Genomic DNA, 27,546 nt, shown 5'->3' with positions numbered 1-27,546 from the left:
CACACACACACACACACACACACACACACACAACTGCAGTTGAACTTAGTAAGACAAGAAAAAAAGAATGCATGATGTACAATATTCAAATACAAAGATATGAAATATTAAATAAATGCGGGCAGGATGCCAGAAAAAGGTGGTCAAGTTATATTCTATTCTATTCTATTCTATTATACTGTTGAATGATTTAATTAAGATTATTAATATTCACTATTACCAGATATTCATATTACTACATATTTATTAACAGATATTTATACTGCCAGCCAATGAAATGCTTGCTTGCTAATCACATGACAATTGTAAACAAAGTAGAAACTTCAGCTGCGTCAAGCTGCCAGAGGTAGCCTATAGCTACAGTAAAACGGTTGTCGGTTGGACCTTCAAAATAAAAACACATGTTTTGAAATACACAAATTAGTGTATGAGTATTGGGATGCACAGCACCACAACTTTTCAGTAGGGGAAACAATTGTATTTAAATTTACAGCAGATTAAACTTTAAATATGTCCCCTTTGCTTCTGCTTTTTTAAATGTAGACCAGACCTAAAAAAAATGCACGTTTAGCATAATGTTTTTTCTTTTGAAAGTTGTGACCGGAACCCCTACTTCTTTATTCTAGCTAGCTTGACAGTAGTATACATTAACTACAGCGCAAACACTTCCTCGTTGCTTTTGAGAAACAGCTGCAGCAGCAGGTCCGTTTTTGATCGTAGCATAAACATAAGACAGTCAGGTTTTTCTAGAATGCATTCTTGTCAAAAAAGCTAAAGGTAAGTTTTCAAGTTGGCTGTAGGCTACAGGCTGAAACACAAAATGGGAACTAATACTCAACCAACTATCTGCATCACATTTCAAGTGCAGCTTCTAAATAGGTCCTACTTCCATCGTTACTCTTATAATTATTACAAAAAACTAGATTACAAACTAATTTGTACTCACTTTAGGCATGTGTATGGCAAAACACTGATGACGTTCTGAGGCATCTCTTTTGTCTAATAATCACCCAAGTTTATTGAAATATACAGTCCTTATTCTTTCATTCTGTGACACACTGTAGCCTACTGCTACTTTCATATTTCCTCCATGCAGGAGAATCCAAAGGTTGTGTGCAAGGGAACCAGGGAACTCCAAATCTGCACCATTACACAGTTTTAATAGTGTTGAATATTCATGATTATGTTAATGCAGATAGAATATAATAAAGTTATTGGTCAAAAGGTAAGTATAGTTGTAGCACTTATGCATAGTAAGGGGTGACAAGTTATTTTGTCAATGCCACTTGGTCAGTGTTTTGGACATTTGCACATTCCAGACTCACACAGTTCAGTTAGAAACACACACGATGTTACTTTCGAGTTGGCTCTTAATGGTGAAGCCGCAGTATTCCTGAGTTTCAGGCACTTAAGTTGTAAATGTGGGTCAAAGGTTGCATATTAAGTGAACAGTAGGTACTGTGCTGTACTGTAAGTACATTTCATTTTCTTCAGCTGAAAACTAGGAACTAGGGATGCACATTATTGGATTTTGCTGTTGCCAATATCCGATATGCCGATATTTTCCAACTCTTTTGGCTAATTGCCGATATATGGGTGCATTTTTCCGTCTATAATCTCAGAGAACATCAAGTCTCTCCTGTAGTGGAATTAACACATTTATTATGCGTGAGTGCAGACGTACAATGCTTTTCAAATGCACACATTCACTGAGCAAAATAAGATAACGACTTCTTATGTAAAACATGCCATATTTATTATTTATGTAACAACATGCCATCGGCCCTATCAAATAAATTAAAATACATTTTTTATTTCAAACAAAACAGTAAGTTTCATCCTATTTAAACAGGCTTGGAAGATATGGGCCTCTCATATCGGTGCCGCCGAGGCCGATATTTCATTTTAAAGCCTTTATGGGCAGATGCTGATGATGTGCCGATATCATGGTGCAACCTAAAAGTTGATGAAAAAGTTGAAAACCCTAATGCCCCCTGAGCAACCCCACCCCCACCCCCCCTGTGTGGACATTCTCCCACGGACACACACACACACCAGCACCACCACCAGGCACCAGCACCAGCACCACCTATGTCACGTTAAATGATTTTTACTTTGCACTTTATAATTTGTGATTGTTTTTCTCGATTTGCTCCGCCTTCTACCATATGAGCGCTGCTGCACTCCGTACTTGCACTAATTAAGTCAAATCCCTCGTTTGTAATCTAATTACTTACTGTGGCTATTCTGAAGTTCTGGTTTGACTCTGGTTTACCCTGGCAGTGTTTGGCCTGGCCTCCCTGACAAAATGAAGAGTGCATGGCTGCCATCCTGTCTGCTGCTGCTGCTGCTCTCGGAGGCAAGCTGCGTCTCTCCTCTGGAACACAGCAAGCCCAACTTCGTCCTGATGATGGTGGATGACCTGGGAATTGGGGATCTGGGCTGCTATGGAAATACAAGCTTGAGGTTAGGGGGGGGGAAATCACCCTCCACAGTTTTCGTGTGGCCTTGTGGAGGATATTTTGTAATAGTGCTGTGGGTTATGGGGTTTATTAATTAAAATGAAAAAAAAAATCTAATTCTGGCAATGTAGCCTGCAGCCTATTAGCGCTATAAACCTGGACACCCGGGAAGGAGTTGATTTACATTGTTGTACAAGGCAACATTAAACACATCGTCCCTCACAAGTGGTGACATTCAGTAATGTCGTTTTGTGGTTGTTTATTGTGTGGGACATGAATACCTGTAGGTAGGGCTGCACTAGTAGTAACCTGACTCCGCCAGATGGGGCAGTATTGAGTTCACATTTATGTGAAGCAAACGCATCCATCCGGCAGCGTCAGGTTACTGCGCTAGGGCTGTACAATTAATATTAATTATTAACGAATATTAATCACGATCACGATTTTGGCTTCCCACGATCATGAAAACAGGAAAATGGACGATCGAAATCGAGATAAAACGTGCCGCATTCCGTTTAGCAATGATGCTCTCGTTTAAATCCAGCGCACCCCTTTCCCTCGCAGTGCCCCTCGCCTTGCCCCTCCTCCAAAGCCCAAAGCCGCTGTCATGTAGTTTCAGCTCGTGTCGAGAACAGAGCGCCGTCGCGTTGGTCCGTTTATTTTTAAACCTTACTAATGGTAGAAGATGACCGTTCAAAGAAATCCAATGTTATTTTCAATCCAATTGTTATTATAAGTTTGATAAATGCAAAGAGTAATCGTGTTAAATAATTGTGATTATTATTATTTAGGTCCCCCTCTAAAACGATATGATTCGTCTCAAGGGGTTTTCCTTCAATAACGTTCTACGATTTTGACGATAATTGTGGAGCCCTAGGCAGCACAATTAATCTAAATGTAATCATAATCACAATATGGCGTATAATGCAATTTTCAAACCGCAGGAGGCCCAATTGTTAAAGGTGAAATGTGTCTTAAAATACCTTTTTAAATCCAATATTGTCGTGCTGCAGAGATGTTCTGGCCTACACGTCGTTATTCTACAGACTTAAGAAAACATCTTTGTTTGGTACAGAGCGCAACAAGAATTACACCATAATCATTTCAATGTTTTTCAATGAAAATGAGAATAATGTAAAAAAATGATAATTCCCTCTGATATCGCAATATCAGTCAAAATAATCACAATTAGATATTGCATGTTTCAAATGTTTGAAAAATGCCTGTAAAAAATGTGTTCCTCAAAAATCGGAAGTCCTGGGGAAAGCACAGTGGGTGTAGGTAACTGATCAGATCCCTGTACAACAACAGCCTTTATAGTATTCACCTTATGTTCAGTGGGCCAAATTCTTCCGGGTTGTTTTAACACTTCCGGCGGTCACGGCGTGAAATACAAAAGAACGTCAGAAGAAGAGAGTTGTTTTTGTATAGCGGACAGTGCAGGGGGTAAAACAAAGAACGTAGCCTACTACTTTGAGCTCGGTACACAGCAAGCAAGCGGAGTATCCACTGTTAGCCAGGTCAGATAGTTATCGTCGACAATGACGAGCACTTTCTTGTAAAACATACCTGGACTCCAACAAGTCTATAAGACCTGCAGACGTTAACGTAATTCCCTGGAATGCGAGAATTAACGAGCAAGTTACATAGCATTGCATTCTGAGACATTGCCGTTTGCTTTTTATTTGGTATGTTACATACGTAGTTAGATGATATTGGAGCAGCCGGCCTTTTTCTTTTTCTTTTTTTTAGCCAGAAGTCGTGACACGACCACACAACCGGGTCTAATGGGCGTGAATAGACAGAGTCAAAAGAGAGTGGGGGTCGGGGATGGCAAAGGGAGGAGGGGGCGGCTCTACGTTGTCTTGCGGAAGCCTTTCAGGATGCTCTCTGTAGATCTTTCCTCTCACGCCCACCTTCACAGAGACCAAGATAATAAGCAGGAGGATTCTGGGCTTGATCATTCTGTAAATCACACATGGAAAGAGTTCCGGCTCGTATCTGCTAAACCAGCAGGTCCAAACCTTTTCTGACTCATGGCCAACTTGAAAATCTCAAAAATGTTTGCGGCCCTGAGCTGTCTGAGGCTGGCGTGGCAGGAATGATGGGGGTCGTCAGGGGGTGCTGTTGTAGAGGGGGGTGTTCCCTGGCAACGCTGTGGTGGTGGAGCCCCCTACTGTCTGGGAATGGAAAAGCTGAGGGGTCTGCCCTGACGACCCCGGACGGCCTGTGCTGGCTGCTGGTGTTGCTTCAGTTGTTCCTCCAGAATAGACAAGACTGTTGGTGTTTTGGACTGGCTGGGGTGTCAGGCCTGAGCCATTAGGGCATCATGGGATTGAGGATAGGCATGCGTGGGGTCATTAGTGGAGTAGGTGTGACACGTCAGGTAAAACACAGTTAAAATATCCATCATAGTCTTTCTTCTTGTACTCCTCAAGGTGGGCTAGAATCCATCCAGAAGGTCCCAGGATAGACACACCGAACATCCCCAGTCCGATGACAGTTTCGACGGGGCTGAGCGTGCCCTTGGCCGGTATGCGGTAGAGACTAGCCCGCTGAGTGACGGCCGGGCCCCGCAGAGCAGGGGCCAGGCATGAAGCAACTGTCCTCAGGAGCCCAGGCATGGTTATCTGCTTTAGTCTGCTGCCTTGCTTATTATAGCCCCATCATGCAGGGAAGGAGTTATGACATCACTGATGATATCATAGACACTGTGACATCAGCAATGATGTCATAAATCACTGATGATATGACTTGTATATAGAATTGGTGATGTCACCAGTGATGTTACCCAAGCACTCGATGATGTCATCAGTGATGTCACTCAAGCAATTGCAATTTTACTATAATAATTGGCATAGACATTGATATCAAGAGTGATGTCCTTAAAAGTCTGAATGTATCTCAATTTAAGGCCTCAAAATGTATTCAAATGCCTTATGTACTTAATACAATTTTTACCTTTCATCACCGTCTATCACAGGCTTGAATTCTCGCTGTCTTCACACCTAAATCCCGCCCATATAGCGTACTGCCTCCACGCCGATTGATCGTGATCACTGACCGTGATCTCGCGAATCCAGTTGTCTCGCAAGGTTATGAGATCATGTCCTTAAACATTTCATTTCCTGGTGTCCTTTTTCTTATCCTGCTCATTTCTACTTTCAGAACTTTCGTCAGCTATGGTAGATCATAAGTGGGCGGTTTCTGACAGATTTTTTGTTTCAGTATTTTGGATGATGAATTACTCTCAGATTGAATTCCCGACAGCATTACAAGGCCTTGAAACGGGTCTTAAATGTGGCTTTCTGAGAAACTGCAGATAGCCCGTGTCAAAGCGCTGCTTTAAATGTGTTTGCAGGACTCCCAATATCGACCGTCTGGCCCAGGAAGGGGTGAGGCTGACGCACCACATCGCCGCAGCACCCCTCTGCACCCCCAGCAGGGCGGCCTTCCTCACCGGACGATACCCCATACGATCAGGTCAGTTCAGACTAGCCGCGGCTTCGCTCTGCCCTCAGGAGTGCCGTTAATTATCTTTGATGAGTGTTACGAACTACAGTACCCTGCTTTGAAAGTTTTACCATTTAGAATGAACTCTACTGTCAGTGCTGGATGAAGTACCTGGACAAGCTACACTTGAGTAAAAGTACAGATATCTTACCAGACAATGAATTTGGTAGAAGTTAACGTCACCTATTAGAATATTAGTTGAGTAAAAGTCTTAAAGTATCTGATCATATTTACTGTACTCAAGTATCAAAAGTAGTAAGTAATTTTCTGAAATTGAATGTGGCTATTGAGTATTGAAAGTAAAACTACAAGGATATGCTGCTAATGAAAAGAAGAAGAAGAAGCATCAGTCATTGTTGATTCTACTCGTGTTATTAATGTCCATCTGACCCATCTGACATGTCTGGGCTTGAGCGGAAATCTTCTTCTTCTTGAGTTTTATAGTGGTTGGCAAACAACGTTATTGTGCATTACTGACACAAACTGGAATGGAGTAACTTGCAAGCTCCATGTACAGTATGAGGAGCACTGATTCGCCAAACCTTGCTTGCAGACTAGCACATTTCTCCAGATTTTATTTTGTACAGTAGTAATGAGTAACAAAGATGCTTAGGTGAAATGTAATGGAGTAAAAGTATACATTTTATTTTGGAAATGTAGTGGAATAAAACTTGAGAGAAATATAAATACTCAAATACTTAAGCACTGTAACAAAGTATTATTACTTCATTACAGTTCATGCCAATGCCATTTGATAATAAGACACTTCAACTGCATTCTCACAAACTCATAGTCCATATGGATAGTTGCTACACTGGAAACAATATATTATGAATTCATATACGTCCACCTGTCCACTTCTTGTACTGCATGTGAGATACCATCTAATGACTATTACATGCATTTATATACATTTACAAGAATGAATGTTGTCACAAAGTTCACAACACTTTCTACTTTGTCCCGCTCAACAGGTATGGCTGGTCATGGCCAAATCGGCGTCTACATAGTCTCCGCAGCATCTGGAGGTCTGCCGAGTCAAGAGATCACCTTTGCCAAGATTGCCAAACAACAAGGCTATGAGACCGCTCTTATAGGTGTGCTCCAATTATCCGCCATCACGTTTTTTTTGTTATAGAATATTATATATATAATATAATATATATTTCGTTGTAGAATATTTCAATGAGCTCTCTCTCACACCTGCACTCTGGGCTACCACGTTTTTGGCGCTCTGTCAGCAGGCTACTTACATTCCCATCTAAGAGAAACACTTGCGTTTAATCAAGAGATTTTAAATTGCACAGGTCTAAAGAGAAACAGCATAGGTCAAGTAGAACTAAAAGCCTATTTTCAATTAGTTGGTAGCCTTTTGTTAATTAGCATATATGGTCTTGCAGCACTGCATTGTTCATTCATTAATCTGCTTTTATTGAATTTGATGTCAATTTAATTGTATGTAATTAATTTGATTTGATTATAGCAGGAGCTATAATTTCAAAATGGCTTGAGGCTTAAGAGGTTTCATTTAAATACATTATCAGGCTAATTAAGCTGTTGTCTTTAGAGTGGGCATTGCCTTACCTAGCACAAAATAATGCATATATATATATATATATATATATATATATATATATATATACCGTATATATATGTGTGTGTATATATAATAATTTTTTCCCTTCAGGAAAATGGCACCTGGGACTTAATTGTGAGAGCAGCGATGATCACTGCCACCACCCCAGCGCGCACGGCTTTGACCACTTCTACGGTGTCCCGCTGACCAACATGAGGGACTGCCAGCAGGGCCACGGCACCGTGTTCGAGGTCCACCGGCACATCCCGTACGGCACCGTGGGCACGGGCCTGCTCACTGCGGCCTTGCTGCATTACACGGGTGTGGTCACTATTCGTAAAGGGCTGGTTCTGAGCCTGGCGCTGCTGGCCGCCGGGCTCTTCGCGACGTTCGTCACGACTTACCCCAACTTCAACTGCGTGCTCATGAGGGACCACAGCGTCGTGGAGCAGCCGTTCGTTTCCGAAAACCTGACGCAGAGGATGATTCGCGAAGCCGTGGACTTCTTAGAAAGGTGCCTTTTTGTTTTTCCTGACCCCGCATATTGTCAAATGAATTGTCTGTTATTGTGATGCTTTTATTCGTGGGTTTTCACTCAGTGACATCACGTTTCTGTTGTGGCCACCATCGTGAGGACTGAACACAACTTCTTAGTACCCGTTTATAGGTCTATACCCCTTTTCGACCGACCTAGTTCCAGGGCTGGTTCGGGCCCAGTGCCTAATCCCGAAACAGTTCTTTGCCTTTTCAACAGCTAAAGAACCGGCTCTCAGCCAAGAAAACTGGTTCCAGAGTGGCCCCACTTCTTTGCTGGACTAGAAGAAAGAACCGCTTATGTCAGCGACTGGGGGGGCGGGATTATCGTTATCAAAACGAAAACCAGTGAAGCCACATACACCCTTATATTCTTTTTTTTACAATCTGCCTTGCGGGCTGAAGCGTCACTGGAATGATTTTAATTATTGCAGAACAATTTAGAGTCAGAGTGACACCTCTGCGCTTGATCTATACATCTTTGTTTTTAGCTGCAGTTTGACCGGTGTGTGAGCGGAGTGCTACCTCCAGTCTGTGGGCTGCTGTCTTGTTTCTCATCGATTTCATGAAGCTCTATCGAGTCTATTTCTTATGGCGCACTTTCAAAAGAGGAGGTGCTCTTCATTCAACTTCATTCCACAGTGCTCTGCTGTGAAGCCAACCGCTTTTCAAAATAATGGCTTTTTCCAAAAATAACGGCGGGGATTATTGTTTCTGCAGACAAAGCACGGCACAGCCGGATGGATGGAGAGATCATTACAGCGAAGCATCTTTGTATCTGAAATAATTGCATCCAAAGTCTGACTGAAACTAAAACGAGGTAGCCTGCAGGCGTCTGAAATCGCTATTCACGACGTGCACTGCGAGCACGATACCCTCCAGGGGAGAGAGGCTCCCAGCGCCTGACTGTCAGGCGGGGTGGACTGTCCTCATTGTGACTGCGGCCAGAACAGTCTGGTTTGAACGGTCGACTGTTCAGAACCGTGCCCTCTTTTAACTCTAACTTCATGCTCTGTCATATACCTGCCAACATTAGACTGTGAAAAGGAGGGAGATTTTCCGGGGTATCAGCACCCCCCCCCCCCTCCCCTCCAAATAAATAAATAAATAAATAAAATAAAAATCAGATCTGTCATGCCCGTCAAAGCAAATCAGTGATGTTCAGCTTCCCTATCTGTAAAGAGGAAACTCATGGATACCCATCAAACTCGATTTTCATTCAGATATGTTGAGGTGAGATGTCAAGGGACCTATTTGAAAATACTGTAGTTTTTTTCCTGGCCAAAATTGAGCCTAACTTTGGGGCGTTGTTTACTGTAGCCCCCTTCCCGACAAGCTTTGCATGACATGGTTGGTACCTGGTAACCAACCATGTCATGTGATACCAGATACTTCACTCTGTCTTTAAAACTGAGATTAACGGGAGAAATTTCCAATCGTGAGCACAGCAGCAGAAAGGGTTAAAAATGGTTGGCAGGGTAGGGTACTACAAACTCCATTACCATTTTAAACGGGTAAAACACTTTTATAGTATACTGCATTATTCTTATTCAGCTTTTTGATACCTTTTCCAACCTTTATAGCAGGAGTCTATATGGAGCCACCTTAGACACAATTCACTCCATGCCATATACAGGCTGTACTTTTTTTTAAATACATTCACACTTGGTAAAACTGTGACAGACAGTTCACACAACTTTAACACTAACATACATACACATTCAAACTCGTCTGCTACTTCTGCTCTCACTCACAATGTCAATATATAAGCAATGCAATGTATAGTGTTTGAGATTTATTTATTTATTTATTTATTTATTTATTTATTTATTTATTTAATATTTATTTATTTATTTATTTATTTATTTATTATTATTATTATTTTATTATTATTCTTATCTTTGTTTGTCAGTATAGTTACATCCATTTCCAATTGGGCAGCAAATAGAGGGCATCAAATTGGTCCTCAAGATGCAACAGTTGTATGATGGCAACTGAAATTGGGAAGTCATTTTTAGACTAAAAAAACAAAGTTGATCAGGATCAAAGGGCCATTTCCACATCCGAGTTCTTACCAGTGAATCACTCTGCTTCATTATGTTTTCTTTGACCTGAAATGTCAATTTACAAAATGTCATCTTGCACCGGCACTATTTTTGCCCTGGCCGTTTAAAGGCCCAATTATACTCCATTTTAATACGAAGATAAATGTGTCCGTTTCAAACGGTGTAATCGTCACTGCCCACATACTTCCATGCGTCTTTCACGTTGGTATCACTGGCGCCGGAACAAGGGGGACATGGGGACATTTTGTCCCCCTTAAAATTTGGTCCCCCTAAAAAAAAAAAAAAAAAAAAAAAAAAAAAATTAAATCTGAGGGGGCAACTGCCCCTGACGCTTAGAGCCCACTTTACACTGTTTACACAGCCTGTGATGCTTGTTAAAGCCGTGATCGTTGTGGGATTATTACACCTGAGACAGACAGACCCAGGGATCAAGTTACAGAGAGCCCACTTTACACTGTTTACACAGCCTGTGACACTTGTTAAAGCCGTGATCATTGTGGGATTATTACACCTGAGAGACAGACAGACCTGGACTCTGTACTGCACTCACTGTCATTGGCTGCTGCTATAATCGTATACGGTTATTGTTATTTTATTTTTGTGTTGAGATGACAAGTTTTGCACTAGCTGTGTTTCGAAGTGATAATAATAATAATAATAATAAGTTCAGTGTTTCTGCCTGTGTTGCTGTCTGTTGTAGTGTAATTATAAAATGACCTAAAGGGAGAGCAGGTCACCAAGTGAGTGAGAAAAGGAAAAATACTGAATAATTACATCACTACAGTATAATCCTAATGTTAATTTAAAATGAGATATTCATCTAAATATGGCTAAAAATCATCCAAACGTCCATAGAAATGTCAATTTTTCGTCGGCGCCCTTATGGGCGCCGATAAAGCGGTGCCCTTTGGGCGCCGAAAAAAAAAATATATATAAAAAAAAACAATTTTGAAAAAAAAAAAATATATATATTGTGTCCCCCTTATTGCAAACTCGTTCCGGCGCCACTGGTTGGTATCATGTTAAGCAATACATCCACCAGTGGGCAGTAGAGAGTCAAATGTGTGTGTGTGTGTGTGTGTGTGTGTGTGTGTGTGTGTGTGTGTGTGTGTGTGTGTGTGTGTGCGCGTGCGTGCGTGCGCGTGTGAGAGAAGGCTGTCTTTAATGTAGACTGTATACTGGGGCCTTAACAGTATGTTACATTTCTCCAGGAAGTCAGCGGGGCCTTTCCTGCTCTTCCTCTCCTTCCTCCAGGTGCATACGGCCATGTTTGCATCGGCGCCGTTTAGAGGGAGCAGTCGTCATGGTATCTATGGAGACGCCGTCCATGAGGTGGACTGGAGCGTAGGCAAGTGGAAGCTGCTTCATTTAATTCATTTGTTTTATTCTCAAAGGAGACGGGGGGGGTTCTTTCATTTATTACCCCTTTATTCAACCATACCTTTAACTGCTGCAAATATGGAGATGGTGAAGAGGTTGCAGCCATAATTTGGTGTGCCCCGTTTTCACTTTCACTCTTAAAGGATAAGTTCACCCAAACATATCTACCGGTACTCACCCCCAGTGACGTTTTTTTGTCCACAAAACATGCATGGAGTTCCACAGCAGAACACTCTTGCAGAATTCTCCTACACAATTGAAGTGGATGGTGACCAACTTTCAAACATGTAAGAAAAGAAGAAGAAGAAAAAAGTTCTATACTGCTCGTATGGTGTAATCCAAGTCTCCACAAGCCCTGAGATGCCCAGTTGTGACTTGAAAAGAGCGAAACAGGGTTTTGGTCTATATAGCTAATTTCCTTTCCTTCATAACAACTGTATTCACCTTATGTTCAGACGCGGGGGTGGGCCAAATTCTTTTAAAAATATGACACAGTGGCTTTGTTACAATTGTGGCTGCCAGCTGGAGCAGTTTACCATCTAGGTTATCATGACCACAAGGTTTATCACACTGTGTGGACAAGAGAAGCTTTTCCATTTGCTCTAGAGTTATATCCATAAAATCAAATTCACATGTTTTGTTATGCATAATATGTTGCTTAATTATTGATTCAGACAGCTTACCATCCACTGGCAACATTTGACTCCTTATTGTCTCCACCTTATCAATAAAATAATTATTAAAATGATTAGCTATATCTCGAGGTTTGGTGATAAATCCACCAGCTGCTTCTATAAAGGAGGGCATCGTATTCGTTTTATTCTTTCCCATGACCTCATTAAGGGTTCTCCATAACTTTTTGCTGTCACCTTTAATTTCTTCAAACTTGGATTTATAGTATAGTTTTTTCTTTTCCGAGTATTCGTTTTGGTGACTTTATTTCTCAGAAAACGGTAGGCCTGCCAATCATCTGAGCAACCTGATGCAATAGCAGCTTTTTTCAGTTGATCCCTCTCCTTCGTACAGCTTCTCAACTCCACGTCAAGCCAAGAGGCTTTAGTTGTTTTGTCCGTTCATTTCCTCATAGGGGCGTGCTTGTCACAGATGGATGAGAACAATTTCATAAGTAATTCTAAGGCATTCTCTGTGTTTGTTAATTTAGTCACAATATCCCATCGTATCTCATTCAAGTCTTCAACAAATACATTTTCACAGAAATGATTGTACATCCTTTTGCATATTACTTTAGGCCCAGCTTTTGGCAGCTTTGTTTTCGCTCGGTGTGTGTTTTCGCTCGGTACACAGCAAGCAAGCGGAGTATCCACTGTTAGCCAGGTCAGATAACGTTATGGTCGACAAGCACTTTCTTGTAAAACATACCTGGACTCCAACAAAGAAAGCTTCAGATGGTTTTCTCTCCTCTGAGCGCAGCTCGAGCCACTTACGTCTATAAGACCCGCAGATGTTAACGTAATTCCCTGGAATGCGAGAATTAACGAGCCAGTTACATGGCGTTGCATTCTTAAAGCAAATTTATACTGACTGCGGAGTGTCCGGTGTCCGCGGTGTTCACGGCAAGACCGTTCTATCCGCAGAGGCACATCCTTTTATGGTAAATGCGGTGGCAGTGCAGTGTCTGCAGAGAGCGGAGAATCCCCCTCCAGGCTCCCGTTGTGTTTTTAGCAGGAATTCAAATGTCACATCAGTTCTTCCGTGTGTGATCCTGATTTATATCGGCGAATAATCAATCCTAGTTAGCCCAGTTAGTATAAATGAGCTTTTAGACATTTCCGTTTGCTTTTATTTGGTATGTTACATACAATTGGCAAAATTATTAGTTAATTCAGAGTTAGATTATATTGGAGCAGCCAGCCATTTTCTTTTTCTTTCTTTTTTTTGCCGGAAGTCATCACACGACCACACAACCGGGTCAAATGGGCGTGGCTACATAAGGTGAATAGGGGGCTACATTTCTATATAACTCGCCCCCTAAAATAGATGATAGAAAAGGGGGTGATTGACAGATCGCCTGTCCAGTGATCACGCAGCTTGCCGGTCACCGACCAATAGCAGGCGGAGCTGCGGCTCTGGGAAACTCCCATCTCACGTAAGGTGCGGAAGGACTCAACCCATTCCCTCCCACTCTGCTGACCAAAAATCAAGATGGTGACACCCACCGTTTAAATGAAATGTAATGGGATAGATACGTCCATATTATTTATGTCTATGGTTCCCCCCCCCCCCCCCCCCCATACCCAACACCAGCATTTCACTTTGGCAAATAGGGTGCATCTACAGCCATTTACAGGATGGGATGTGATTTAGGCTGACAAGACGTCCGTTTTTCTTTTCTTTTTAACATAAAAATCAAATGTAACTGGAGCGCAGCTTTGAGAACCCAATCTAATCCCTCTTCAAATATATTTGATCAAGACAAAATAAATCCAGGTACACGTCAGATTATTTCACTCTGTGTCCTGACTTTACCTCTTCAAGTAGTCATTTTGCCCCAGGGGCTCAACTTGAATCCTCAATGCCGGTGGTGACAGCTGATTCCAAGGACAGCTAATATTGGAGGCTGACAGCTCTGGGACCTTTATGGAGGTGTATAAGCCAAACTGCAGAAATGTTCTCATCTCATTGCTCTTTCTTTCTTAAGCACATCAGGCCGTCCTTATTACCGTTATTAAAAGAAGAAGAAGAAGAAGAAGAAGAAAGACCATGTTGTCTTCCCACCTGAATCTGGAAGACGGCCGCAGCACGACATGAAACCACAGTGGACTGAATGCAGGGCGCTGTTTCCTAATCAACCTGTAATTACCCCAATTATTTTTGCTTGAGGAGCACTGTGTCAGCACGGAGGGGGCGGGGCCCTGTGTCAGCACAGAGGGGGCGGGGGGGCCCTGTGTCAGCATGGAGGGGGCGGGGGGATCGTTGTGTTTTCGCTCGCCGGATGGGAAATTCTTCCTTTCTTTTGCGGCTCTCCTTCCCTTTTTCAGCAGCTCTCATACATGGGGAGTGGTCTGTGAGCCCCTGCACTCAGTCATACATGGGGAGTGGTCTGTGAGCCCCTGCACTCATCATACATGGGGAGTGGTGTCTGTGAGCCCCTGGTGTCTGTGAGACCTTGCACTCAGTCATGGGGAGTGGTGTCTGTGAGCCCCTGCACTCAGTCATACATGAAGAGTGTGGTGTCTGTGAGCCCCTGATGTCTGTGAGCCCTTGCACTCAGTCATACATGGGGAGTGGTGCCTGCGAGCCCCTGGTGTCTGTCAGGCCCGTCATACATGGGGAGTGGTGTCTGTGAGCCCCTGATGTCTGTGAGGCCCGTCATACATGGGGAGTGGTGTCTGTGAGCCCCTGATGTCTGTGAGGCCCGTCATACATGGGGAGTGGTGTCTGTGAGCCCCTGGTGTCTGTCAGGCCCGTCATACATGGGGAGTGGTGTCTGTGAGCCCCTGCACTCCTTACTCTTTGCTGCCTGAATGCCATCTAGGAATTGCAGCTCAGCCTCATTCTACTGTGGCGCTCATTGGAAAACAATGAAACACAGATAAGAGCATTTTGTGTAAAAGTAAATGACATTTCACTGTGGCCCTGGGGGACACGAGAGACTCATCATGTCTGGGATTGTTCAAAGCTTTGCAATTATAATGTTCAAGCGTCCTTGTTGTTGGCCTTCACAAGCCTCATTTGTGACTTGTATGGGTTTGAAAATGGGGAGTTTTTGTTCCGAAATGGAGTACAGGACGGAAAGTGACTTTTTAAAGCCAGAAATCTCAGCTATTTTGTTATCTAGAGATGATGGAAGGTGTTATTACTAAATAGTAACCATCCACCCTGCTCTATATAACTCTATATAACTATAACTATAACTCCAAGGATTCTTAGGCCCACATACATGGACATGCACACACAGTCCTACCCCCCCCCCCCCCCCCGCGCGCTTTCGCAACCCGCCCTGTTCCGGTTGAGTGAACGCTGGTGCGTTTAGCTGCCGCTGCTCTCTGGTTGCTATGGCCAACCCCCCCCCCCCCCCTTTCTTTTTGTTGTTTGTCCGTGTTTTATGTCTGTCTCTGTTATGTTTTATGTTCAGAGGTTGGCCCTGTTCCGGTTGAGTGAACGCTGGCGCGTTTAGCTGCCACTGTTCTCTGGTTGCTATGGCACCCTTTGTGTTGTTTGTCTGAGTGTTTGACCCATGTGTTCTGTAAAGCGACTTTGAGTACTTGAAAAGCGCTATATAAAATAAATGTATTATTATTATTATAGTAGGGACGGGACGATAATCAAAATTCTATATTGCAATACAATAATGTAGGGATGCACGATATATCGGCAATCATATCGGTATCGGCCGATGTTAGTCATTTTTTAACATATCGGCATCGGTCCGATGTCGCAATGTTAATATCGGTTATCGGTATCAGCCAAATCCTTCACATTGAGATGAAATAATGCAGTAAATCTATGATTTATGGGCTTTTACAAATGCTTTTGAAATAAAGAAATGTATAACTTTTTCAAATTCAGTGTTTACATGTGTTTTTCAGTATGTACAAAATTTTATTATCATAGAAATGTGTTTTTATACAGATCATATCGACATCAGTAAATATTGGTTATCGGCCATAACAGCAATCTTAATATCGGTTATCGGCCAAAATTTTCATATCGGTGCATCCCTACAATAATGTGTTGTTATACCATGGTCTGAGTGAATACTCGATTCTGATTGGCTGCAAGGTGTCCATTAAAAAGTGATATTGTACAGTGATAATGGACACCTAGCTAAATGGTCTGTTCACCGTTCATATCAATGCGCCATAGTTTCATCAGTGTTATCAGGAGAGCAGTTTGAGCTCTATACCCCCGTTAAGGGTTAATATGACAATTTTGGATGTTGAGAAAAAAATTGACTCGGTCAAAGTAAGTATTTAAATCACCCCTGTGTGCTCAGTTTATCAAAAATAACTCTTATTTACAATTTTGATTTTCGTTTCGGAGATTTTTAACCTCGCGTCACCAGGCTCTTCTCGGCGAGAAAGAGAAGATTTCCCTCGTGCACGAGAGAGAGAGAGAGAGAGAGAGAGAGAGAGAGAGAGAGAGAGAGAGAGAGAGAGAGAGAGAGAGAGAGAGAGAGAGAGAGACAACTCTCTCTGCATTTCACCACATCAGCAGCACACGCAGGGCGCTGCTCTCTCACTCTCACTTCCTGAAAGTCTTCGCTCTTAAATGTTAATATACTTGGCCAATACGTATCTATCATACAAAATAAAGCAAGCTGCCAAACGGTAATGTCTTCATTTAATGTAGAACGCAAAACATCGTTAAACCTGCATTCCTGTGATAAAGTTAACGTTTGAGTCGGCTTTAAAACGGAGCGGGTGGTGGAGGTGGGAGGGACTATTTTATTTCGTGGAAGACTGATTTACAGTATGAATAACAGACATTTAGCCATTTAGATTGCTTTATTTATTACACATGGAAATATAAATGACTGGTCTTATTGTTTTGTTGGCAAGTGACCATGGTATAAGCGGGTTAATGCACTTCGAGGTGTCCATTATCACTTTTTAAGGGACTTCGCGGAGGCAACCGTCCTCGGCTTCGCCTCGGACGGTTCACGCCTCCACGTCGTCCCTTAAAAAGTGATAATGGACACCTCGTCGTACATTAACCCTTACATACGTATCGCGCAGCAGAAAAAAACAAATGTTGATAATAGCTCTGTTTTATTCTGCTGTAGTAATCACAAATGAGACACTTGACACAAGCTCTTAGATCCAAATTATATTATTTGCATTTTGTAACAACATGTTTATATTGTTTACGCCCACATTCTAGCAGCCAGTGCCATCATCACGAGAACAATTTGTGGCTCAGAAATAAACATACTGTAATTCTGCATTCAGACATGAATCATTGAACTTTTTTTCTCTCTCTCTTTTTGTGTCTCGTGATTGTATCAAATCAAGAACACCGTATCGCATATAGTGTAGTATCACGAGATACATTTATCCCATCCCTAAATACTAATTATTTTTAGTTTTAATCATTCCCTTCAAAAGTACCATACTTCTAGACGGTTTTCACGGAATTGTCAGTCCTGTCCTAGGAGTCCGGACACTCCTGTCCTACTGTGCTAGCAAACACTGCAACAGGAAGTGAGCTGGGGTTCAATTTAGAATCTTTATGTTGTCAAGTTAAAACCATCTATAGGTCACCTCAGCTCTATCCTCTCTGATCATCTCAGGTCAGATCATGCAGACGTTGGACAGACTGGGGCTGAGGGAAAACACGCTGGTGTACCTGACCTCAGACCAGGGCGCCCACCTGGAGGAAATCTCTGCCAACGGGGAGGTCCACGGGGGCTGGAACGGCATATACAAAGGTAGGGCGTGATGAGAGGTCGCCCCGGCAGCTGCCATCCTGATCACGTGACCATCACATTCTGTCTCGCTCTACGTATCCGTCTGGACTTCCAGCCACCCACAGCGATTTCAGTGGGCGGGAGTACTTATCTTGACAGACAACTCCTTCAGCCAATCGGCGTCGCCAAATCCAATCCAAATCCACACGGAAGAGCGCAAAAAAACGTCTCTTCCACCGATGAAACTCCTCTTGTTCTTGTTTAATTGTCGTTATTGAGTCTATTTCTGCAATAAGTGTACTTATGGAAGCGAAACAGAATGTGAGGTTACGTAATTAATCAGTAGGGCTGTCAGCGTTAACGCGTTAATCGCGATGCGATTAAGGGCTGGCCATAACGCGTTTTCTTTTTATCGCGTTAATCGCATGCCGCTATTTTGCTCGTTTTACTTTAAAAAACTCCCCAAATGGCACAGTGGATAAGTCAAGAGCCGTAGTTTGCACCTTGTGTAAAACGGAATTAAAATATCACCGAAGTACATCGAGTTTGAGGCGAGCGATCACCTAAAAGTAGCTAGCGGCCAGCTAGCAGCCAGCTAGCTAGCGCGAGACTCATCACTCATTCTTCCGTCAGAGTCTCGGATGCGCGGGTCCTCTAACCACTGGGAGGTCGGCTCCAATGGCTTCACGCGATATACACGTTATCAATACACAGTTTCCAATACCGAGCCATTATTCACATGGAAGTGCCAAAGTTTTTAGCTCAGACACAGCCTTCTTCGGCTGTATCATTTCGGGTTTCGACTGCTCCACAGCGCCGCCGCCGGAAGTATCGGTTCTAGATATATTTTGTAGACATTGTTACCTCCTGTCTACATTCCACTTCTATTGAATTGAAAATAAATCTAAAATTCAAGATCACAAAGTACATTTATTTGCATTAATTTGATTCCCAATCACGACACACTAAGTAAGAATGATTAATATCGAATTAAAAATGCTTTGAAATGCAAAATAATGGCATTTTAAACATGCGATACAAAGATGTGATTAATCGCGATTAACTATAGTTAATCACAAGATTAATCGCGATTAATAAAATTAATCGTTTGACAGCCCTACTAATCAAGATGTGTTTTTTTTATCATGCATTCGCAATGGTGATGCAGAGATCTCGGAAATGGAAAGGTTGGTTTATCCCGAAGACAAGCAGCAGCAAACTCCTAGTCAATGTTTGAAGACTGGCTGCCAGGCAAAAGGTTCATACAGCTCTGTCAATATACACTGAGATTTGATGTAATCCTCCTGTATGGACACAGAGCACATCTGATTGGAAGCCAGCACTGAGAGCTGTGTGAGCCAGCCACACTATTTGCTATGCTCTTTTATCACAGCATGGGGCCAGTCATTGCTTTAGTTACCAAGCCAACCCACCAACCTTTCAAGACGAGGCTCGCCCGAGTCTTATGCACGCTATTATGAAAACTGCTTCTCTGCCTTCGTGCGGCGGTGTTCTTAGCACTTCACTTACACTCTCTTGTTTGAGCAGCAGGGAAGGCCACAAATTGGGAGGGAGGGATCCGAGTCCCGGGGATCCTGAGCTGGCCCGGGAAATTCCCCGCCGGTGGGCAGGTGGACGAGCCCACCAGCAACATGGACCTGTTTCCCACTGTGGTGCAGCTAACTGGAGCACAACTCCCAGAGGACAGGTGAGCCTGCCTGCACTGCAGCTTCCACCTGCGTCAGTCACAACAGAGGACAGGTGAGCCTGCCTGCACTGCAGCTTCCACCTGCGTCAGTCACAACAGAGGACAGGTGAGCCTGCCTGCACTGCAGCTTCCACCTGCGTCAGTCACAACAGTCACAACAACAACACGTTGAAATCTAGGTCACCTTTTTTTCTCCCATTTTCTCCCCAATTTGACATGGCCAATTATTCCCCCTGCTGTCTCGGTCTCGTTGCTCCGCCCCCTCTGCCGATCAGACTTGTTGACTCGCAGATGCTTCCCCCCGATACATGTGCCGTTACCGGCCGCTTCTTTTCACCTGACGGCGAGGAGTATAGTTTCACCGGCAGGAGGTAGCGTGTGGCGGAATCACGCTATTCACCCCCAGTTCCCTGAGTGACCAGAGGAGGCGCTAAAGTGCAGCGACCAGGACTACCCCGCCCCGTAGACATGGCCAAAATGTCTCTGTAGGAATGTCTGACCGAGCCGTAAGTACCGCCACCGGGGAATTGAACCCGGGTCTCCGCGGTGGTACAGTGTGCAAATGCTTTTACGTCTACACGACACTACCCCCCGACGCCCGAAATCTCAGTCACCTTTTACGAAAGCGCGGGGGGGGAAAGCGAAGAAATGTTGGATGTTTTTTAACACACAATGGGCTCGCAGTGAGTGTGAACCAGGGTCATGTGTGAAGGAAGGTTTTTCGCAGCGGTATTGAGTTAATCCAACGCCTTTGATCAACCGCTTTGATCAGCCATTGCGATCCAGCGTAACGAGCGGTTGTAGCCAAGCGTTGCGTGTCGGAGAGTTTTTAATTTACTGTTGACTTTGGCTCTCCTGTCCTTTTAGAGAGATAGATGGCCACGACCTCACGGCTCTGCTGCAGGGAACAGCGGAGAGGTCAAACCACGAGTTTCTCTTTCATTACTGCAACGCCTACCTGAATGCTGTCAGATGGCGCCCGCAAAATAGTAAGTCTTAACGATCGTCCTAATTAGTTTCACACGCATCCTAATTGGTTTCACACAAGCTCATCAAGATCTAATGTATGAACTGTGTAAATATCAGCTAATAACTTGCCAGAGTTTTTAGTGTTGATGCTACAATATTGTGGATAACACTTTATTTGGATAGACCGCCTACAATCTACACTAGAGAGTATGTAACATTTCAACAGCTTATTAGTTGACATTAGACAATTCAACTGTTATCTATACAGTATCTATCCACCTTATTTTTGGCGGCCATTTTGCCTTACGTTAAGTATGGGTTCTATTTCCGGTGTAACCAATTTAGATAACCCAGCCCCTGACAAAAAAAAACGTCTATGAGGATTTGACCCTTTTACAGCAGAGCCATTCTGCTCTACAACCGTGTCGTTCGGGTGCTGGGATAACGTAATGCATTGTGGGTAGTCGGCTACTAACTGTGGCTAATGTTAGCGGCTAGCTAGCTATGTTACATGGCAGTAAAACGCCACCAAATTGATTTAACTTTTAACCATTTCGAGTAACACACATTTCGAGTTTCCATACGGACCTCCAGCGTTGGTTAGTTGTTTATAACGTGACTATATTTATAACTTTTATAACGGACTCCAGCTTCCGGTTTATAATTCGGGTCTGCAGCCAGAGTATAACAAAGGAAATGGCAAGCGGCAACAATGAGTCACGTTAAACCGGACCTTGTACCCACGCTTCTTTTTTACAGTGGGGCATTCAAAAATAAGGTGGATAGTACAATTCATGAGCATACTGTACCTATGCCAGGTGCTAAGATTCAGGTGTGGATCGGGAAGGAAACAATCGGTTGTTGAATTTCTGTAGAGAGCCAAAGTCACGCCCACTTCCGCTTTAGACATTATGCACCAAGACATTCTGTAAAATGCTTATAAAAAAATTACATCCAGGTGTTGAAGTAAGAGGTGCAGTTTTGTGCATGTCCGACCCGTGTGTGCGTCCGCGCGCGCGCCCATCTGTGCTGTGTGTGCGCACGTGCATTACTGGCTTGTGCGTGTTTCGAGCCGCTCTCTCCTTAGCGTGCCAAAGTCTCGCCAATGAGGAAATGAATTTGCCATTCATTTCCAGACGTAACTTAAACTGTGCGTATGTGTGTTAATGTGTCGTGCGTGTGACCGTGTGTATTACCGACAAAACGCTATCGTCTTCCACTCCTCGAGACATTACTCATCTCTCTCTCTGTACGCCTGCCCTGTGCCTCTGTCTGTCTGTGCAGACCAGGGGAGCAGGCGTGATTTCTATTCGCACATAGGATAAGCAATAACCACACGCCCTGTGGCGCCGGGATTGGCCAGGAGCATTGAAGCTTGGGACTAAAGCACCTGGGGTTTTTCATCTTTTAAAATAAAGATGTTTAAAAAACTATTGCTTGTTATATTTTCAGTGCTGTACCTTTTCTCTGGGTAAGAATTGAGCTTGAAATTAACGATATGATACCTGCTCCTGGCCAATCCTGGCGCCACAGGGCATGGTTATTGCTTATCCTATGTGCGAATAGAAATCACGCGGGGAGCAGGGGTCGGGGCCACACCCCCTTCCTTGTAGGGCTGTCACTTTTTCCCAAAATAAAGTTCGAACGAACTTCGAAGTTTTTTGGTTAAAAAAAAAAAAAATCCAGGCCAGGCCACCGGGCATCGGCTCGATGTGCCCGATTATGCAGTCCGCGCCTGCCGGTTACATCGTATAAATATATATAATATAATATAAAATATTTAAAGAATATTTAAAAAAAATCCTCCGCTGTCCTCATGGTCCAGTCAGTCAGCTCCTCCCTGCTGCTGTGTTAGCTTGGACGCTCACAGTCACAACACTGCCTCACAAACTTGGCTGCATCCAACTCAAGACAACTTTTCAGACCCTGGAGACAATCTTTCTCAGAAGAGACTAACGTGACAAATCTGGAGACTTTTTCTGACATGGGATTAACATTACCAGCAAGCAGCAGTTGTTTAATTTTGGTTATTTTTTTTATTTTTTTTTAATTAAAAAATAATAATAATAATTCGAACATGGCAAATTACATTCGAACATGCCCCTCCTCCCCCACATTCAAAGTTAAATTCACATTTCGAATAAAAAGTGACAGCCCTACTTCCTTGTCGCCTCGAGCCAGTCTCCCCCAAATCTCAGAAAATCTCTGTGCACTCCCCTAAATCCCGGTGAACTCCCCCAAATCTCAGTGAACTCCGGTGCACACACACAAAGTCACCTATAGAAGCGGCTGCACCGCTTAAAAATAGTTTTATACATGGTCAACGCAAGTGATTCAGCTATATTTAGAATCACGAGAGACCATAGAACATTTCACTCATACCAAAAGTTAAAAACAAAACATGTATATATATATATTTTTTTTAGAGAAATGAAATGAAATGTTACAAATACGTAGGCGGACTATCCAAATACCCAATAGTTTGACATCAACAATAGCAAATATTCTGCTCTATCAGTCTGTGGTCTTGTGTGTTCAAGTCTAAATCCCTGTTTGCCTGAAATTGACTTTTCAATGGTTTGGAATGTTGTTCCAGCTGGTTGTGGCTATCAAGGTGAGCCTAGTAGAGCAGAGAAGTCACAGCAACAACAACACAGCCTTGGGCCAATTTTTTATCATATCGAATATCGCAATTTCAAAAATCTGCAATCTGCCCTGCTAACAACCCTTATTTCACTGCTTCCTGTACATTATTGGTACTGTTAGGAGTGTTGTCTTTGTTGCTGCAAAGGAGAGGTAAAGAACAGTGTATCAACCCCTCAGTCCTTCATTCATACCACAGTACTTATCATAATATGTAATGTAGGTACCTGAAACATAAAACACAATAACACATAATCATCATCATAATAATAACCCGGGCGGTAAGATCGTATATCGCAATATTTAAATTTGGATGTTGCCCAAGCCTAAAAACAACAATGGAGGAAAGCAGGAAGAAATGAGAGAACAGTGAAGCTAAATATTTGTCAAGACAAGAAGCATTCAGAAACACAGTGAACCTAACTCAGCATTGCATTTGTAAAGAATTGCCTGCGCTCGAAGCTGTCTCCTTCTTCAGTGTCTGTGGTGGCTTTACGGATGCTAGTTACCTCAGCCTCAGGTGTGGCTCCCGACGTGTCGGAGTGAGAACCTAACTTCCTACGTATCTTCTCACCAGGTAGCAGTGTGTGGAAAGCCTTCTACTTCACACCCAACTTCTCCCCGGAGAATGCGACGGGCTGCTACCACACGCACGTCTGCTTCTGCACGCCGGACGCGGTGACCTACCACGAGCCGCCGCTGCTCTACGAGCTCTCCCGTGACCCTTCGGAGAGCACGCCGCTGAGCCCCGCCACCGAGCCCGCCTTCCACTCCGTGCTGGAGGCCATGCGAGGGGCCATGGAGCGGCACCGCCGCTCGCTGAAGCCCGTGGAGAACCAGGTGTCCGCCTGGAACCTGCTGTGGAAGCCCTGGCTGCAGCCCTGCTGCTCCTCGCTGGCCCAGCTCTGCAGATGCCAGCGGGACGGCCAGGGCCACCTCGGGGCCACTGCCGAGGAGCAGCGCAGTGCTTAACCATCGGCCACTCTTTCGTTTCATTGCAAGGCTTTTGTTTCAACTCGGAGCCTCACTGAGGGAGACCCTCATTTTCAGTGGGGCCAAGTGCACAATACAAATCAGTAAAAAGAAATATGGCTACAAATATTTAGCCAGACGGGCTAGTGAAGCCCGTCTGGCCAAACTAGCAATGTGACCGACATCGGGGGGCGAAACTAGAGTCGGGACTGTGATTTCGGTTCATGGAGGGACAGCTCGTTCACATGCTGTCTGCAGTTACTCTAACAGCCACCGGTGTCAGTAATAGTTAGAACTTACGATAGGACCTTTAAATGACTTTACTTTGCACTTCATAATTTGAGGTTGTTTTTCTGTATTGCTCCATCTTCTACTATTGATGTGACCGCTGCACTGCATATTTGCACGAAGTCAAATTCCTCGTTTGTAATATAATTATTACTTACTGTGGCTATTAAAGTGAATCTTGAATTTTAACACTGGTAATGATAGATTATGACAGTGGCTCAGGAGGTACAGTAGACCGGTTCGACGTCCACTAATCACTTTGCATAAAAGAGGTCGGTGGTTCGATCCCCGCCTCCGCCACATGTCAACGTGTCCTTGGACAAGATACTGAACCTCAAATTGCTCCCGATGGCTGTGCCAGCACCCTGCGTGGTAGCTTGCCGCCATCGGTGTATGAATGTGTGTGTGTATGGGTGAATGTAGGCATGTTGTAAAGTGGTTTGGATAAAAGAGCTATATACATGCAGTCCATTTACAACAATAAAGTCTAACGCTCTGATTATGACCGATTGTGAGTAGTGTGAGAGGCTCACCATGCTGTATTGAAGAAGACTTGAAAGTATAGCGACTGAGACCATAAACTCATTCGGAAAGTGTTTACAGCTCATAAATCAAGTGAGAAATAGGGTCATTTTCCCATTGACTTCCATACAATCTGACTTCTTTTTTGCAGCCAGTGGAGTCGCCCCCCTGCTGGCCATTAGAAAGAATGCAGGTTTAAGGCACTGGCTTCATTTTTCTCGAAACAGAGCTACCCCCTTGCTTGGTCACACTGCACTACTAATTCAAAATCCAAGTATGCAAATCAATATATTTGGGAATTGTTGAACTGAATGTGAGATCAAGGGATGAAAGCCATAATATACTGTGTGTGTGTGTGTGTGTGTGTGTGTGTGTGTGTGTGTGTGTGTGTGTGTGTGTGCGTGCGTGCGTGCGTGCGCGCGCGCGCGCGCTGTATCGGCTGTCTGTGAAGTCAGCCTTGGGTTTTTCTCGTTTGGTAAAAAATTAAATAAAAAATACTAATAGCTTTTCTCCTACAGCAAATTGACTTGAAAGGTTTCCTGTTTACTGTATGACTCAGATGATTTGCAGCAACTACTCACATGAACAACACATCTACAAATCTGGCTGAAAGTGTCTGACAACTTTCAAACATCGTCAGTTGTGTTGGAAGTGCTCAAAAAGAGCACATTTTCTCAATGCAATTCCTCCACGCGCCTAATTATAACTAACAGAGCTAACACTGCCTCCACGGTGTTTTCTTCCAGCAGCATAACAATGTGTGTGCCCCGTCAAGCGGGCTCCATTTCCCTCTGTTTCATTGCTTTCACCGTCCCTTTCTGTTGTTGTCGCACAGCGTTCTGCTACAGAGGGGAACACTTTCTTTGGTGCCTTTTATAGGTGCGTGGCAGGATGCCGGCGGAGAGCAGACTCCCTCAACACAACAGCCTTGTTGCAATAAGAGGTTTCATTTTTGGAACATTGCTGCTACACTCCTTAATGAAAAAACACTCTGACCCAGTGCAGCGGCCTCTCTCTTAGAGGACACTGTGAAACTTTGTTTACATTGAACTTCCTGATTCAGTCAGATAACCTCAGATCTCCACACAGCCAGCTCAACATGGCTTCTTTTTCATTGTGAGGCAGGTACACTGCAGCACTGCTCCACACGTTTTATCACCATTATTGTTGAGCGCCGCAATTTCAGCTCCGTTGGTTCTAAAGCATGATGCAAGATCGCCTAGACAGACATACCCCAAATAAGTAGATACATTATATAATAATATCAGTAATATATATAAATTATAATCATATTAATTATATCAGGATGGCTGCTCAACCATAAGGCCTATATCAGAATCACTTTTCGGTAGGAAAAGAAGTAGGAAAGATAACTAAAGACCATCACAACATTGCAACTGCAATCAAATCATATATATACGTATATATATATATATATATACGGTATATACACACAGTATATATATATACTATATATATGTATATATGATTTGATTGCACTTGCAACGTTGTGATTGTCTTTAGTACCGTGTATATATATACCGTGTGTGTGTGTATATATATATATATGAGTGGAGGAGTGTTCTGTGGATATTAAAATATGAATTTGCATTGAATTTACCTGAAATGTACAGTCTGAGTTAAATAGGCATTAAATATGCAGTGAATTTACATGGATTTGCAGTCCGAGTTCAATATGAGTTTACCTTGAATTTACATGAAATTTACAGTCTGAGTTAAATAGGCATTAAATATACAGTGAATTTACATGGATTTGCAGTCTGAGTTAAATAGGCATTAAATAAGCAGTGAATTTACAGTCCAATTAAACAGGCATATGCATATGGCTGGCCTTGTTGGAATATGAATCAAGTGTAACGTGTAAGTAAACATATCTATTACCATTCCAGAGTAAATGGAGATGCAAGAAACCATATTTTCATCCTTGCCTATATGTATAGAATTGCATCATAAATGGCGCATTTTTGTGTATTTTCATCAAATGTACAGTTACAGTTGTGGTCAAGGAGTAAGACGATACATTCAGCCACATTATTATCTGTGGCATCTTATTCACTTAGGCGAGGATGGCAGTATTTTTTTCCTTATCTCCATTTACTCTGATTGGTGCCGTGTAGGTTTACTTACACTTCATTCATTCATATTTTCATAGGTTATTACCTTTCAAACAAGGCCAGACATATACAGATCCTTTCCAAAAAATGTGAATATCATGGAAATACCATGGATGACCGTGGGCTTCAGCAGGATTGTCGAGCAAAGACGATTCAAAAATGTGGCAGAGATTCAGAGGGAGTGGACTGAGGCTGGAGTCAGCTGTACATATATGGTTGAGGAGCTATTCTGATTTATTTGGGGTATGTCTGTTGTGGCCCACCGGGACAATATAGGTCTACTGTTACAACACCGAGCATTTTTATAATGAGACCTAGCAGGCTTTACAGAAGCTCACAGAGAATTAAAGAGAGAGAGAGGCTTGAACGTGAACACTTCTCAACTGTGCTGCGTTCCTATTCCCCCCC

At 43.2% G+C, this 27,546-nt stretch overlaps 1 protein-coding gene across 1 annotated transcript; it reads left to right on the top strand.

Annotated features, from left to right (window-relative positions):
* The first annotated feature begins 672 nt into the window (after positions 1–672).
* On the top strand, positions 673–25,470 carry sts (steroid sulfatase (microsomal), isozyme S). Its single transcript, XM_083633549.1, has 10 exons — positions 673–777; positions 2,284–2,466; positions 5,824–5,945; positions 6,950–7,072; positions 7,663–8,065; positions 11,363–11,499; positions 17,785–17,922; positions 19,450–19,609; positions 20,477–20,598; positions 23,799–25,470. Exons 2-10 carry the CDS (start codon positions 2,309–2,311, stop codon positions 24,191–24,193), a joined length of 1,758 nt encoding a protein of 585 aa, XP_083489675.1. The 5' UTR covers positions 673–777; positions 2,284–2,308; the 3' UTR covers positions 24,194–25,470.
* Positions 25,471–27,546: the final 2,076 nt, after the last annotated feature.

Source organism: Poromitra crassiceps, assembly GCF_964638095.1.
Source record: "Poromitra crassiceps genome assembly, chromosome: 3".
Lineage (NCBI taxonomy): Eukaryota > Metazoa > Chordata > Actinopteri > Beryciformes > Melamphaidae > Poromitra > Poromitra crassiceps.
Note: the sequence above shows the minus strand (reverse complement) of the source record. Positions and strands in the feature narration are given on the sequence as shown.